The sequence below is a fragment of the Miscanthus floridulus genome, chromosome 19 (assembly GCF_019320115.1).
Source record: "Miscanthus floridulus cultivar M001 chromosome 19, ASM1932011v1, whole genome shotgun sequence".
Taxonomy (NCBI): domain Eukaryota; kingdom Viridiplantae; phylum Streptophyta; class Magnoliopsida; order Poales; family Poaceae; genus Miscanthus; species Miscanthus floridulus.
The window spans coordinates 1789517-1806648 of record NC_089598.1 but is presented as its reverse complement, the minus strand read 5'-3'; the positions used below and the strand labels follow the sequence as shown (position 1 = coordinate 1806648).

Here is a 17132-nt window from a genome sequence, read left to right as displayed (position 1 = left end):
GTAGAAAAGTATGTAAGCTTAGCTTCTAATAAAGAGTTAACTTCTTATTCTTTCTTAGGCCCTGTTCACTATAACCTAGCTCTTTTTACACCGTTAGAGCTGTCTCTAGGCGCGGCTACGGCCACCTGGCTGCCACATAAGCCACTCTGTATTACAAAAGTCATCAGCTATATACACATATAAGCTAGCTAGCGCTGGGGTACGTACTCCAAACCTTACTACACGGGTCGAGCAGGCAGAGGTACTCGGTAGGCACACTGCACACACCCATGTCATGTCTTCACTCTTCAGGCCTGCAGGAAGAGCGCGAAGAAGCCACCGGCGGTGGTGGCGACGGCCAGACCCCAGACGACGCTGGCCGCGACATGCGACGGCATGACCGCGGCCACCTTCCACGCAAAGGCCAGGGTGAGCAGCGCGGTGACGGGCCACGCGGCGCGCCTGGCCCGCTCCCTGGCGGGGGATCCTGGCGCCGCGCGCTCGTACGCGCGGAGGCAGGCGAAGAGGAGCAGCAGGAGCAGGTACGAGGACGCGACGAAGAGGGTGGACGCCACGTCGCCCCTGGCGCGGTAGATGGCGAGGCCCGAGTTGACGGTGAGCACGCCGAGGCCCGCGCCGGCGATCAAGGTCTGCCCCCGGTTGTTGTTGTCCGCCATGGGCAGTCCCCGGCAGTGGCAGTGTGTGCTCAAGCCTGAATTCGGCAGCCAGGTATACCAGAGAGCTTGCGGAGTACGTGCTTGAGTGTTTGACTCGAGCAGTGGAATGACTATAAGACAAGCTAGTCTCGCCCGTTCGAACATGAACCAGGAGTTTTTATAGAGGAGTAGTGTAAGACGGACAATATGAAATGTCGTTAAGACTGACGTGTCGATTGGAGGAGATTGGCTAGTACGTGTAGGTGTAGCAAAGCCGCTGCGCCCACCCCAGCTGCTCACAGACTTGTTTATAGGCGGCGTAGTACATGTTCTGGATAGGACTCCCGACCACGTCACGTCGTCAGGCGAGTTTCATGGAAATCGCGGAGGGTGACGTATATCGTACATTGAAAGCTCTGGTCTGGTTGTCAGTAATACAGATCGAATTTTGCGATACGTGTATAGAGTATTAAATATAGACGAAAAAAACTAATTATACAGTTTGGTTAAAAATTGCGAGACGAACGTTTTGAGCCTAATTGGTCTATGATTGAACACTAATTGCCAAATAAAAACAAAAGTACTACAGTAGCCAAATTCCCAAAATTCGTAAACTAAACACAGCCTCAATTGCACTGAGCACTGTGCATACAATGCAATTCATAAATCTGTTCTGAAATAGAATCATTCCGGTTTCTCGAGGTTTTTTTTAAATTAATTATATATAAAAGAATATTAATATTTATAATACATAATTAGTGTTGTTAGATAAATCATTGAATATATTTTTATAATAAACTTATTTGAGAATATAAATATTACATATATTTTATATAAATCTAGTTAAAGTTGATAAAATTTCACCGCTACCTATCTCGTAACGTTTTCCTTCTCTGCGACGTAGGGAGTATACGTTGTCAATTTCGCCTACATTGTCGCTGGTCAAGATCTCGGGATATGCTTTGCAGCAGTGTGCTTGACTGACCGCTGGATAAGCTTCCATGTGCCCATCGTCCGTTACTTTCCTGTGGGTCGATCGCTTTCTGAGAGGACAAGCCAAGCATCAGAGCACGTCGTTTCTTTTCTTTTTCTTCTTTTCTTTTTCCTCCCCGGGATGTACGTCCCGTGTTCTGGATAAGGCGTTCCTAAAAATTTTCACTCTAAATTATCATATCGAATCTTACGCACATATATAGAGTATTAAATATAGACAAAAAAAAAAAATTAATTGCATAGTTTGATTGAAAATCACGAGACGAATATTTTAAGACTAATTAGTCCATGATTAGTCATAAGTGCTACAGTACTAACATGTGCTAATGATAGATTAATTAGGCTTAATAAATTCGTCTCGCAGTTTCCAGACGAGCTATGTAATTAGTTTTTTTTATTAGTATCCGAAAACCCCTTCCGATATTCCCGAAACATCCTATATGACATCCAAAAATTTTCATTTCGCGAACTAAACACAACCTAAGTCGCGTATAGGATAAAGTTGTTAGAAAATAGAGAACGTAGGAGAGCGATCGATGCAAATGGTTGTACATATATATATATATACAAAGCTCATCTGGACGGTTAGAGAGAGGGATGAAAAGACTTCCCTTGAATTAATCAATAATAAACCTTGAAACACGGAGAGCCTTAGCAAATAATTTTATTTATGTGAAATTATACATGACTCATGTGCATCCCACCACCGTTGTCACACGGTAAACTTTCAAGCATCGCTGGCCATTGCTGCCCGGGCTTCGCTGCGGATGATGTGCTTGGTATAGAAAAAATCTTGAAAAAAATGGCTCATATGTCTAATATGTTTTATCATCACGTTGCTACGAAAGGTTGGTCTATTTTGTACATTAAATGGAAAAAATATGGGAAGAAAATGTAACGAGGCTTTTTTCATTACAATATGGTAAACCAACATAGAGGTTGACTGTCATTACATGATGCCTATTCTAACCAGCAAATCAATGACATGTTAGTGGAAAGAAGTTTTTGATGGAGTTGGACTCAGGCAACCAACACACTTAGATTCAAAGCACAACATTGACTAGGATTATAGTATAGGTGGAAAGAGCAAAAACTACACCATAAGTACGTCTTTCTCTGAGAACCATGATCACGTGGTATGGTCATAACAGCTGCTGGCCTTTTGTCAATAAGGTTTACTGTGCTTGTTGTTGTTTTCTCTCTTGAGTTGTACTTTGAGTTTTTTACCGCCTAATTGGTACTCGTTCATCCTATTGATTGCTGCCTGTGCAGAAGCAGGAGAATCGTAGCTCACAAAACCTGCATCCAGGTTATATGCGTCGGTTAGCAAAGTTAGCAGGCTGTGCGCCGAAAGATAGAGAGGGTGGGAGATTTTACCAAAGCATTTGCTGACGCCCGTTGCTTTATCTACAAACACCTTAGCACTTAGTACTCTACCAAAACTCTGAAAGGCACTGGAAAGATCTTGGTCACCATAGTCTTGTGGGATATGATAAATAAATAGATTGGCTCCAGGAGGACCTGTAACATGATAATTAGATAATTAGGTTATATAGGTTTTAAAACACAATATGGTATCGGTAGATAGGCAGATTAATTGATTGTATAATGGGTTATGGTCCTTATGGATTTTGATAGCACAGCTATTATAATAAGGGCTACCAATCATTTTTGTCCTAGGTACTGATGTACATTTTTGTGAAACAAAGGGTCGTGCACATCATGCTACAGGACCTGTTCGGCAGGACTGAAAAATACTGTTCCAGCTGATTGTTGTGAGAGAAAAATACTGTTCTGGTAGGAGCTGAATAGTGATTTTGTGAGGTGGCTGGCCAGCCGACAATCGGCCAGCCAGCCAGCCGAACACTCTACACTGTACATTTTTGCTAGGGAACTTAACGTTGAGACTTGAGAGACAAAAAGTACATGCTAATGACCACATGAACTCTCTAGCGAATAGTCTTTCTCCCTTTGCATAGAATAGAGTATCGAATGTGGCTAACCTTCAACCTGCCCACCAGCATTGCTGCTGGGACTAGAAGAAATGGCGGAATTGGCATTCGAATTTGGAACTTTAATCGAAATTGAATTGTGAGAATTGCCAAAAGGACGATTGTTCATGGGACCACCAGGATATGATCCAGGATACTGCATACCAGGGATAGCAGGATAAGGGCTGCCTAACTGCATTGCATTAAATGACTTTTGAACTGAACTGGGAGACAGTTCAGGATTGACTCCTCTTATTGAGTTCCCTTGATTAAGAGGTTGAACCATATTCTGGAAGGGGCCTTGATTCTGCAGAGATAGAGGGTACTGCATAAGCCCGTATGTTCCTGGTGGCTGCACAGGAAATAAAACACACTACATTAAATTTGATGCTGATCATCACTTACGGCAAAGATTTCGGTGTTTGGAGTTTCCACATATAACATGTATTATTTAAGAATCAATATAATATAATGTCAAGGGAGTAAAGCTAAGAGTTTCGAAAAATTGAATGGAATAGATCTTTTCCGTTTACAACATATGTTTACCAAAGAACAAGCAGGAAGGAATTCAAATACTGCAGATGATATGTTATGAGTGAGAAGAACAGAAGTTAATAAATCATATGTTCTGAACAAGGATTGGTGGAGAGAATTTGTGAAGGAAAAAAACCTTGAAAGCAGAATACCATTAGAAGAGTGCTGCCCTTGGTATAACTACTGAGCATTTTCTATGATATGGCTGTAAAATGTAAAGAAGGCTAAAAGAACAGCAGAAGACACCTGATAGCCAAATCCATTGTATTGAGGCATATATCCCATCTGTAAACCTCCAAATACCGAAGACTGCTGCATTGGACTTGCATTGGGCATATTAGATAGCTGTAACTGAGCTTTTTGTGCTTTCCGAGCCTGCCTTTCCTTTTCTGTATCGGCCCATTTGACAACCAACGGCACACTAGACCCCTACAAAATATATTAGAGCTTGTTGGAAGATGAACAAAAAAACATGGTTTCCTAAAGAAATCCAGAAAATTCATATAGTGTCAAATGGGCTATCTGAAAATGCAAAAAAGAGCTTTACTTCATAATTTATGTCCAAATTGAATAATAACAATATAATAATTAAACAGCCACAAAATTCAGGCTTTGCCGCATCCCCAGATATTCATGGCACCATATGGAAGTTAGATTTAAGTCAGGTAGGATTCTCGCCCAAAAAATGACACAGCAGCAGATATAACCTGAATCTCAACTGTAATTAGTAAGAAAGGACAAGGACTATTTGCAAATATGAAATGAAAGAACTGCCCATACCCTTCTTTGAATAACCAGGTGCTGATAGAATGATGCGGTTAGCTGCACGTTAAGGGGAAAAATTCAATTCGAGGTAGCCAGCATTATTTAGATAAAGAAATTCTGTAGCTAGCACCATTGGCAACTGCTTGACTTATGTCAGTGTTGTAATTTCTGATGTTTAGCCCATAAGTAACTAATAGTTTCTAAAAGAACAGTTGACCATTTGAACCCCACACAAAAGAATAAAAGAAAGCATATCCATCCACCTCATTGTTCATTGCATGTTTCGATGTGATTATAATTGAGTTCTTTAAATTACAAATGAGATCAAGCAGCAACTTGTAAAGCTCATACGTTATTGTGTGTAAACTAAGACTCAAAGCGCATACAATACGCCAATAAAAAGCGAAACATTACATTTTCTTATGCATCCATGATGTTCTTAGATAAATCACGAACATGAGTATATAGCTACTTTGCAAATTACATATCGTAATCCATGCACAAAAAATTCCTCACTCCATCAGAGGCAGCAAATAGTTTATACTCTTGTTAAAAGATCATAGCAGTTGCAAACTAATAAGCTATCTGAAGCTTTCTTATTGAAAAATATGTACAATTATAAAGCAAACCTGTGTACTTCTGGCAAGTTCCAGGGAGAAAATGAATGAAGGGCTGAGCGGGCTAGTTGAGCCAACACCAATAACTGATTGCACAATTCCAGTTCTCCAGTTCTGTAAATGGCATAGGATGTTTGCTGCCACCTATTGCAGAATAGACAGGATAGAGAATAAGGGTTAGCAGCAAAAACAGAAGGCTCAAAACATATAAAAATAATAAACATCCACATGTATTATCTGCTAGCAGGGAAGGCAGAAAACATTCAACAAAATATTGGAACTTAGCAACGACGATGATAACAAAGCCTTTTAATCCCAAGCATGTTAGGGTAACCTATGTAAATATTGGGAGATCTAATAGAAATAGTAATTGTAGAGAACTTCAAAGCCTGATACATCTTTGCGGTTGCAGTAGTGACAACTTGTTTTGGACTAAAAGGCTTTGTTATTTTGGTTGTTGCAGTTCAATGCCAAAAGACAGCTACAGCTTACAAACAACAGTACACCCACAACATGCAAGTATAGTAGCTTCAGTGGTGAATAAGACAAAGAAATGCAAAACAATGAATTGATGTTTTAAGAGTCATCCGAGAATCGTGCCGATAGTACCATAGAATAGTTTCGATCGGCTGTTTGGTCGGTGGCCGTTGCCTAATAAAGCTGATTGAAAACACTATCTGACCTAAGGCCATCGAAATCAGATGGGCACGGGATACACTTGTTGAACCAATACTCAACCAATTACACGCAGTTTGTGCAGGTGGCTTTGGGTGCACACAGGGACGGAGGACAGTGGAGGCCAAACTACCAACTTGGTTGACAGAAGTTTAATGGCCCCCATGATATGTCACGATGGTTTCATGTTGGAATGAGCAATCCAGGCCCCTCTTAGTATTGGGATATGCTCCGCCGCTCGGTAACCGAATACTCCCTCTATCCGAGAGGAATGCAATTCTAGCATAGTATCACGTTTTTTTATCTTAAATTTAACTAATTATTGATTAAAAGACATTAATATTTATCAATATCAAATAAATATCATTAGATTAATTATGAAATGTATTTTCATAAATATAAATAATATTCACTAGAAATTTGGTCAAACTTTTTTGTCCGCACGCAACCCGTACTTGCATTCTTTCTTAGACAGAGGAAGTAATTGATAAGAGCATCTCCAGTAGATCCAGTTACAACTCCACAACAGATTGGCAATATGGTTGTCCCAATACCCTTTTCAGATTATTGAAGGAGATAATTTTGTAGATCATCAATAGATCTAGACTACACCTATCATTGTGTTTGTTTTATTCTTTTCTTCATCATCTCTCCACTCCGCCCAAAAACACATCTCTCTTCTTACCCGCCGCATTCTCTCTCTCCTCTCTCTCTCCCCCCATTGAGATTTTTTAACACTTTTTATAAACTAATTTTAAATCTAACACTGTTTTATTTTTTTTCCAAAACTAACACTTTTGGTCGCGCCTATTTCCCTGGCGCGGCGAAACACCTGTGCCGCGCCATGCATGGTGGCGCGGCGAGAGGGATGACGTGGCGTCGACCGGGGCGCTGACCGGTGACGTGGCAGGTTCTGCCACGCCATCGATCTTGGTGAGGCAGTGCCGCGCCATCCCTCACGGCGCGGCAGTACCAGATAAATATCGCTCGCGAACCGCCCTCCCTCTGTCTCCCTGCCCGCCGCTGCGCCTGCCCGCTGGCCGCCCGTTGCGCCTGCTGCCAGCCTTGGCCGCACGCCCGCCTGCCCGCCGGCGCGCCACTCCCGCCGCGCCCGCACGCGCCCACGGTGCCGGCCGCGCCACGAACGTCGGCGCGCCACGGCCGTCGGCCGCCCGCTGCGCCCGCCGCGCCCCCACGCCGGCGCGCCACCCCCTCCGGCCGCCCGTCGCGCCCTCTGGCCACACACATAGGTATTTGTAAAATTCAGCTAGCTTTTGTAAAATTCATATAGGTATTTGTTAGGGATATCAACAGTCTCGTGTGCAATAAATTCTACGTGTATGTTTCGTTAAATTTCTTTTGTAAAATATATTCATCACCTTTCGTTTTAGAGTTGGCATAGAAGCTTCTATTATATATATTATTATCGTGGGGCTATGGTTATCTTTCTATATTATCTGTATCTATTTTTATTTTAAAATTAGCAAAGAAGCTTTTAGCATACTCAGCGGCACGAAACTATGGTTTTGTTTTCCTAAATTGTCCATAGATACGTTCACCCGCCCATAGATACATTCATTCGTTTTCGTATAGCAGTTAGCAACGGAACCTCTAGCATACTCATTAGCGCGGTGCCGTGAATAGCTTCCCGTATTATCCGTATTCGTTTTCATTCTAAAGTTGGCAAAGAAGCTTTTAGCGTACTCGCTAGCGTGAAGCCGTGGCTTTAATTTGTCTTTTCAAGTTAGGCGTAAATGCTTAAATGTGGGGGAGCGAGTGGGGAAAGGCCGTCACTTCTGGTGGATAGAAACATGCTATCATGAGAGGAAAGAAAGGAAAGCTATATAGCAAATGCAGTTATGGCATCTCCCCAATTATAGATTGTGTAAATTATATACTGTAAATCAACAGTGCAATGAAAAAGAAAGGAAAGCTATATAGCAAATGCAGTTATGGCACCTTCGAGTTGTCTTATGTCTGAACAACTATACATAGAAGTTGCTTATTTTCCTAGTGAAGTTGTTTAATATGTCTGTTAATGTTACTTTGAATATATACATGTGCTTTCATATTGTGTTCGTATTGCATAACAAGTAGTTCAAATTTTGCAATGCCACATAATGTTAATTTGAATATTGTTAATGTTAATTTGAATATTGTTAATGTTAATTTGAATACTCTAACCCTTTGTTTATCAATTTGTAATAGGATGACCCTTCCCACGCAACACTAGTTATACCCCCTTCTTGAGGTGGAGTACGACGACCCACACCGAGAGCACTTCTTGACTGACACCGACGTAGAGGTGCCCTTGCCTCCTTTAAGGCCTCGCACGCACACCAGGGCGCACTAGTGGGATGAGCGTTACGCGCCGTACATACGATGTGCCGGCTTCCTCGAGCTTGTCCGTGTTGTCGACTACGGTCTTCCGCCCCATGACCGAACACTACTTACTGCAGCTGTAGACATGTGCGAGTGCCTTCATTGTACGTAAACATTCTTATAATAAATTTGAGGTAACTAACAGTCGTTCTATTCTTATAACAGGTGGAGGCCTAAGACCCACATGTTCCACCAACCTTACGACGAGATGACCTTGACCATGCAGGACGTGAAGGCTATCTTTGACCTTCAGTTGGGGGGACTTCCAGTAACAGGTATAGTTGACAACGATCACTGGACGAAGTTGGTAGCTCAGTTCACTGGCTTTCTTCCACCGGACGACGAGGTTTTCAAGAAAAATAAGTGAGCAATTCAAGCCTATTTAATACTTGCATTGCTTTCCTGTAGTCATCGGGTCTCATTTTCTTTGGTGAATTTCAGAAAAAAAAAAGTTCTGGTGTTTCGTCGTCGTGGATCACAGAGCACTTTGATTACTTGGACCCACAGGCTAATGAGGTTCAGATCGACAGGTTCGCTAGAGTGTGGCTCTGGCACTTTATTGGTGCTTTTCTATTCCCAGACGCCTCGGGCAACACCATCAGTTAGATCTTTCTTGACATACTACGCTAGCCATGGGATAACATAGCGGCGTACAGCTGGGGCAGCGTAGTCCTAAAATGGACGTATCGACATCTATGCGTTGCCTACCGTCGCACCTCAGGGTATGCGAACCTTGGGGGTTGCTCCTACCTACTCCAGGTTTGATGTTGGGAACGATGGCCCGTTGGGAGGCCCCTTGTTACTGGTTTCCCTGTAAGTACTTCGGTTCACTATATTCTTCGAGGCAGTTACATATGATGAAATTATTAATGGCTAATTCATTATCGTGTTCAATGCAGTATTGGAACGGGCAGGATACACTGCCTATAGCTCAGTATATATGGACGCTAGCAGGGTTAGTTAGAGGAAATGCGAGATGCAAGTACAGGGAGTACACGGACTGTCTCGACGTCCGGACACAACGCCAGGTTACGCTCTCTTTTCTATCATATTTGTGTCTTGTTTGATGCACACTATATCACAACCTAACTCAATTACGAAATGTTCAGGTGCATTGGCGTCCTTGGGATGATCCGGAGCTCTAGGACTATATGAGTCCTGTCACTGGAGATGAGTCAGACGAGTATCGCTGCAACGACCCTCTTATTTTCTTCCATGTGGTCGAGATTCACTTGCCCATTAGGGTTTGTCGGCAGTTTGGAAGAATGACAGGCTACCCACCACCGCTTTACTCCACCAACCAAGAATTACACGGGTGCGTTATCGATTAATAACAAAGCTACAATTTAGAGGTGTGTATGGTACAACTAACAATCATTTTGTTGTAGGTATGACTGCAGGAAGAGGTACAAGACCAAAGATCCACGCGTGACACACAACGCGTACATCCAGTTGTGGCAGACCAGGGACCAGCAGCCAGTCGATGCGGGTCCCCACACGACCAGCACACCTTTATTGAGTACCTACGGTGGCTTCGCAGGTCTACGAGGACACATATCAAGCCCCCGTACACTGAGAAGGCGATTGACGAGGATGACAAGGAAGATGTGATCGAAGATGTGTATGACGTTGCCACTAGGGACGACACACAACTACAGAGAGCCCCACTTTAAAGATACATGGTAAGATACTCGAATGGTACAATTTGTTATCTATTTGGTATTAAGTATGTGTACTAAAACTGTTCAACCGTGTTTCTATACCCAGGCGACACAATTGTCAAGGCTGTCCAACGAAGCAGCGTTTCGGCTTCACGAGTCTAGAGGGCAGGGGCCAGGCATTCTTGAGGCTTTTGTGGAGGTAAACATAAACTTGTCCGTTTCAAAAATGTTTCTTTAGTGTATATGCGTTTGGGAAATGTACTAACTTTAACATCTATTTATGCAGAAGGTGAAGCGGAGCTGTAGGAAGCTAGCTCAGAAGTTGAGCGACATGGACACTCCTTGGGTGGAACCCGATTACCCGGCGTGGTCGGGTGGCACGTCTTCTGGCTCTTTGTGGACACCAGCCAACTCTTCTCAGCCGGTGATAGGTGCTGCTTCCGCTGTGCGTACACCACCACATTATAGCGCTGGGAAGGACCCTGCAAACGAGGACGACGAGGACAACGATGATGACGACGACGACCCCCAGGCTTCCGCATACAGCATCACTAGTGGGACCCTTGGCAGCAGAACGAGATCGGAATGTCTCAACTAGGTGGTGCCCCGCTTGGTACCCAAGGAGCCTCACAGGTAGTAACAAAGGTAGTTTTTTTCAATACGTAGGCTCCATGAACTAACGATCATAAAGATTATAAGTAATCGTGCATATCATATACTTGCAGGGTACGAGCCGTACGCACCGACAACGCGACCACACCGACGTTGGCTACACTCCCAATTTGTTGCCTACAAATCTGAAGAGACAGAGGCGTCCGAGGGATCCTTACACTCCTGGGACTTAGTAAGTTATGTTGAACTTATGTCGAACGAATATTGTCGTCCGAAACTTACAGACTTAGTTGGTTATGTCGAACTTATGTTGAACCAATGAAAATAATATATGGCAACTTGTCAACTTGCGCACGGACTTCATTTATTTGCTTCATATTCGTTTTAATGCGTCGCGGCACATGTAGTTGTTCAGCTCCTGTTCAATTGCAATTGAGGCTAGTCGGCTTTTGTTTGTGTCAAGGTCCTGCCGTGCCATGGGCCTTGGCGCGTCCGTGCCGCGCCATGCATGGTGGCGTGGCATACCTGCCACGTCACCAGTTAGCACCCCGGTCGTCGTCACGTCATCCCCTCGCCGCGCCATCATGCATGGAGCGACACAGGTGTTTCACCGCGCCAGGAAAATAGACACGGCCAAAAGTGTTAATTTTGAAAAAAAAATAGGGTTAGATTTAAAATTAGTTTACAAAAAGTGTTAAAAATAAAAAAAATCCCCATTGAGCCTATCTTTAGGGTTGAGGGTGGCTCCTAGTCGATTAGTTCATTTCCTCTGGCTCCCCACTAGTCTCGGGTCCCACTAGCCGCCGACCCTCCTGCATCGCCCCTTCCCAACGACGAAGGATGGCAATGGTACTCGTAGTACACACGTATGGAGTGGTGCGCCCATAGTGGGCCTTGGCCACCAGAAGGTAGCTTATGGGCCACGTATCTATACAACATCTCAAAGGATGACGACCCACGTTGAAAACGATGTTGGGCTTGCACTGGACCACCAGTTCATCTCTTTTCTCGGTATGGGCCACGACGGGGATAACGATGATGACACCGCCGCCACGTGTGTAGTGCTGTGGGCCTGTGCCACGCACGGACGCACCGAATTTTTTATTTTTTAGCCTTTTTTGAAAAATATTCACAAATAGACTCCTATTGGTTTGATTTTCGTTTATGGATCCTGACCTCGGCGCCATGGCTTTTGGCGCCGAGGAAACACGTCTCGGCGCCATGGCCAATGGTGCCGAGGTCTTGGCGAGGCTTCGGATGTGGCGGTCACCTGGCGCCGACGTGGACAAGGACTCGGCGCCGTAGATCTTGGCGTTTGAAATGAAACAAGTACAATTGTTCCGAGGAACATGCAACAACACCAGTGCGGTTCAACTGGTTAGGACGCGCTCAACTTAGCTCGAAAGTCTGGGTTCGAACCCCAGCGCTGAATCTTTTTTTGCTATATTTTTATAAGCAATAGAACAAGAAAACTTATTTCGATAAACATGCTATATCTCAGATGTAGTCTACACTAGTAGAGAAACAGGCTGTACTCCCGGTTCTCAACCCCCTTCAGTCCCGGTTTTGGAACCGGGACCACAAATCCGGGACTAAAGGGCCCCTTCTTTAGTCCCAATTTCGCGCCCGGGACTTCCGGTTGGTATTACCAATCAGGACTAAAGAAGCCTCCCGGCCTGGCCACGTGGGCCGACCCTTTAGTCCCGGTTGGTATTACCAACTGGAACTAAATGTTTTCTTTTTTTTCATTTTTTTGTTTCTATTTTCAATTGATGATTCGTTTTGGTTTTTGAATAGGTTTTCGAATACGCATTCTACGCTGCTAATAATATACGTATTCTACACGTTTATAATGTTCGAACATTTTGTACAAACTAAAGTATGAAACTAATGTATATATTACATGCATATATATATATATATTGTATGTTATTTTATATACATATTATATATATATATATATATATATATATATTACAAATAAAGCTTGCATTGTATATTCTATCATATTCTTGGCATAACAAATTCACTCTATCTGGTTTGGCTTCCATGTTTCGTTCACGTCGTTGTAGAACTCGCCGACGGGGTTTAGGACCTGGTCATTAAGAAATCCTGCTATGGTCTCTTGAATTGCTTTCAGTTGGTCACGTCGTATGATTTTTTCCTTCAACCATAGAGTCTTCAATAAAAGTTAAAGGAAAAGTATTAATATATGTATATATGTGTTGGTCACGTGATTACTTATATATATGAGCAATAAAAGGAATTATGAATATATGAATATATTTATATAACGTACTTTGAGGTTCTCTTCAGGAGTTCTTTTTGAGTACGCCATGATGAACTCGCAAACATAGTATCCGCAGTTGTTGTTCCCCGGTTCTTGCCTCAGAACCCACTTTTACGAGAAAAAAGATTCGGTGAATTGAAAGCATGCATGGTGTTAATTGAATTATATATATATATATATAGCTAGTACTTACTTTGTGTGCGATTACATCCAGTGGCGCTTTGCAATGTTTCATGTGGTGTTCCTCAATGAAACTTTTCCAAACACTGCGCCCAATAAAATAAAAAATTAATTTGGCATTTAATAATTGTTGCAGCTAAGAGATCAGGGTATATATAGTTGCTAGAGAGACCAAATTACCCTTGGATAATATCTATCATGTCTTGGTACTCTGTTTGCTCTTTTCTTAATGAGTCTAAGGTGTTCAACCGACTATTGGCCATATCGATGACCATCAATATCCAGTGATTGCTGCATATGTTTTTATACACAAATATGATCGACATTAACTAGAGTCAACATATATATATATATATGGGAGATAGCTTAGCTAGTAAGCAAATAACTAAACAAATGTCCATATGATCGATATTAATTATTTAACACTCACTTGAAGTTGTAGGGGAAGAGTATGTCCTTGTTTTGTTGGTTCACTAAGAACCTCATGAGATTTTTCTCGAGTTCAGTTTTCCATTGAGGCGGGGGATTAGGGTATTTGAATACGACATTTGGATCAACGAAACCAACATCATTATCCTTTCTCTTTCTGAGTTCTGTCATCTCATATCTGCATATATAAAAATATAGTGTGAGGATATATAATTTATATATATACATGTAGCATTATATATACATTTTAATAGTAGAAAATAATCACACTTACAGACAATAGCAGCTAATGAGACTTTTGTCGAGAGAGTCCAGGTAGCATAGTTGGTGTAATTCTGAAAACTCGACATATATAATATCATCGCCACGGAAGTAATGTTGGTTTCTAACTCTGACAGAAATAAAGGTCTCTCTCCGTTCACACGCCGCCATGTACCACTTGTTTAGTAGGTACATTTGCGTACCCAGTTCACCTAAGGCCTTAGGGTTGTATAGACTCTTTCCATGTTCAAATTTCTTTCAAGGATCCACTTTCGGAGCAGATGGTCCTTCAGCGAGCACTTGGGCAAGGTCCAAACCGGTATCCTCGTAAAACCAAGCCAGGTCCTCAAAATCGACGTCCAGTACGTCTAAGTTTGAACCATATTCATTACGAATGACAAGAGGGGGGACTGATTGTTGCGATTGTTGTCCGAGTTGTGCAACACCTTTCCCTGCTCTAGTCTTTTTCTGCTTCGCCTCAAATGACTTGGTGAGAGAGCGGTCGTAGTCCGATTTTGGCAGGGTCTTTTGAGATTCCCGCGTTTTCTGGTCCACCTTCTTTCTTAGAAGATCTGGAGGTAGGTAGAAGTACGGTTTCTCTGGGTTCTCCCTCGCTTCTCGTTGCTTTCTTACTTTTTTGAAGAAACTGCTCACATCTTTTTATACTGCAACATTTAATTCCTTTTCACTTTTCTCGTAAGCCAGTTTTTGGAGAATAACTAGATTAGAGAAGGCTTTCTTCTTTGCCGGCTGGTGGGCCAACGGCTTCGTTTGCAGGGCGGACCTCTTAGGAGCTGGCTGCTTCTTGGTCATGAAGGGAGGCGGGGCAGCCGTTGGAGACCTCATTGGAGGCGTTGGAGACCTCCTTGGAGGTGGCGACGGTGGCGGCGTTGCATAATCATTGCCCAGAGCACTATGATGATCTAGAGATCGAATAATTAGACTTAGGTTGGCGGAGGCCCTGTCGTGTGAGTACAAAAAAGAATAATTAGGTATAAGAAATTGTTATTATTAATCATGCATATCAATAGAAAATTAGTGAAAATTTGTTTTGTTCACTTTTGTCCGCACCTATTGTCTGGCAGTTGAGGAAGCGGCGGTGGACAAGAGACCCCAGGAATAATGATGTAGCGCTTGCGCCATAGTATGAATGTCTTCTCTGCTTCTCCTAGAGTCTTCTCCCCATCACCTCCTGAAATGTCAAGAGCCAGATCACTAAAACCTTGGTTAACTCTATCCACTGAGACGCTAACATATCCAGGTGGTATTATTGCCCCATGGATTCTTGGTGTCTTGGTAGGATCTGGAGGAGAAAAAACACCGAGAGACACCATGATTGTGGCATTCCCTTTTGGAATATGTAGCTCACATGAGATAAACGGTGCAGTGATGTCATCCACGGGAAAACGTAGCATTGCGTCATCTTGATTTGGCAACTCTGTGGAAGTGCAGCTGCTTTTCAACTAATCAGGGGGGCTAATATTAATGTTGATTCCTGGATCTGATGCCTGCCTTTGGGCACTCATTGCTATTTGCACTTGCTTTATGATTTCGTCCTGCATTCTAGCTTGCATGTCTTTTCGCGCTCCTGTGCTTGAAGCAATGCCTCCCGTGACTCATGAACATATTCCTCCAACCTGCTGATCCGCGCTGCTTCCTCATCCTTTCTTCTTTGTCGGCTTCTGTAGGTATCTCTATCGTTAGGGAAACCATGCTCCCGAGAAATGTTCCATCCTAAACCTCTCGTTCGGCCACTATGTTCAACAGTCCCGATGGCATACGTCAGTTCATCCTTCTCTCTATTGGGCCTGAACGCACCAATAGCTTTAGCTTGTAGAGCATAAGAAAATCTTTGTGTTGCTCTTTCGAGTTTTGGGCCATGAACCAGTTTTCCGGTCTCTTGGTCCAGTCTTCCCCCATGAGCGAAAAATCAATTCTTCGCGCGTTTGGGCCAATTGAGTGATTATGGTGTGATACCCTTGGCAAGAATGTCCGCTTCCATTTTTTCCCACTTGGGAATGGTAGCCGCGTAGCCACCTGATCCCATGCCATGGTGGTATACCTTCTGTCGGGCATTCTCTTGGTTCCTTCTCACCCGTTCCTCACCCTCTTCCGATGTCTTGTACTGTACAAAATCATTCTAGTAGGGCCTCAACTTCGCGAGCGGGCCACTAGTATAGAAATTGGGCGTTAGGTTCTTCTTGACGTATTTCGTGTATAGGGATTTCTTCCAAGTCTGAAATTGTGTGGCCATCTTCTTCATAGCCCACTTTCGAACTAGTTCCTTCAATTCATCATCGTTGATAGCATCATAATCATCCGCTTGCAACGTGAAATGTTGAAGGATATCATCCCAAATTAAATTCTTATCAAGATCAGAGACAAAACTAACATGAGGCTCATTGATCTTTTGCTTCCATTCACGGGCACAGATCAAAAGTCTGTCTCTTACAAGGCACCCACAGTGTTGCACGAATTTCCTTGCATGTGGACCAAGTGGTTCGCCTGTCTCGATATTGAATTCCGATATTATGTAGCGCCCCTCCAATGGCTTTTTCGGGCCTCAAATATTTTTGTTTTTCGCCGTTGTGGTCGTCGATCCAGAGGGCTACGTATAAAAAAGAATAAATAAATATCATGTGTACACATAATAGATGATAGATATTCAAATATATATATATATATAATATTCAAATATATATATAAATATATATACCTCGCCAGTGTTTTCTTGCACAATATTTTCTTGGTTATCTTCAAGAGCCAGGTATTGACTCACGTCATCTACATCCTGCTGGTCACCATCGACCAATTGAGTGCCGGTGTTGATAATATCCATCATTTCTTCATCCATGTTGTCTCTCGGGGCAGCCATCTAGCTTTTACACCACTTGATATATCTATAAAAAATAAAAACTATATCTATCAAATATCCATCAAATTCTAGCTCAATAACATATTTAAATAAATAACCGTCCGTACTAGTTGACCTTGCTTACATGATCATCTCGGCGAGCATTTCTTCACCGGACGACACCGTACTTGGCCACGGAAGAGCTCTGATTCTACGAGGAAGGGAACACGGTCTTCCACGACCGTTGCCGCTT

At 42.9% G+C, this 17132-nt stretch overlaps 2 protein-coding genes across 3 annotated transcripts; both read right to left on the bottom strand.

Moving 5' to 3' along the window:
* Window positions 1–7: 7 nt before the first annotated feature.
* LOC136525195 (uncharacterized) lies at window positions 8–761 on the bottom strand. Its single transcript, XM_066518185.1, has one exon. It carries the CDS (start codon window positions 654–656, stop codon window positions 288–290), a length of 369 nt encoding a protein of 122 aa, XP_066374282.1. The 5' UTR covers window positions 657–761; the 3' UTR covers window positions 8–287.
* A 1936-nt stretch (window positions 762–2697) lies between these two features.
* On the bottom strand, window positions 2698–5673 carry LOC136529073 (RNA-binding protein BRN1-like). Of its 2 annotated transcripts, XM_066522125.1 has the most exons (5): window positions 5548–5673; window positions 4934–4975; window positions 4400–4582; window positions 3632–3971; window positions 2698–3149 (listed from the first exon to the last, which is right to left on the bottom strand). In XM_066522125.1, the coding sequence occupies exons 3-5, from the start codon at window positions 4487–4489 to the stop codon at window positions 2794–2796; spliced, it is 786 nt and encodes a 261-aa protein (XP_066378222.1). In that variant the 5' UTR covers window positions 4490–4582; window positions 4934–4975; window positions 5548–5673; the 3' UTR covers window positions 2698–2793. The 2 variants fall into 2 exon arrangements, with proteins under 2 accessions (XP_066378222.1, XP_066378221.1); XM_066522124.1 differs by lacking the exon at window positions 4934–4975.
* Window positions 5674–17132: the final 11459 nt, after the last annotated feature.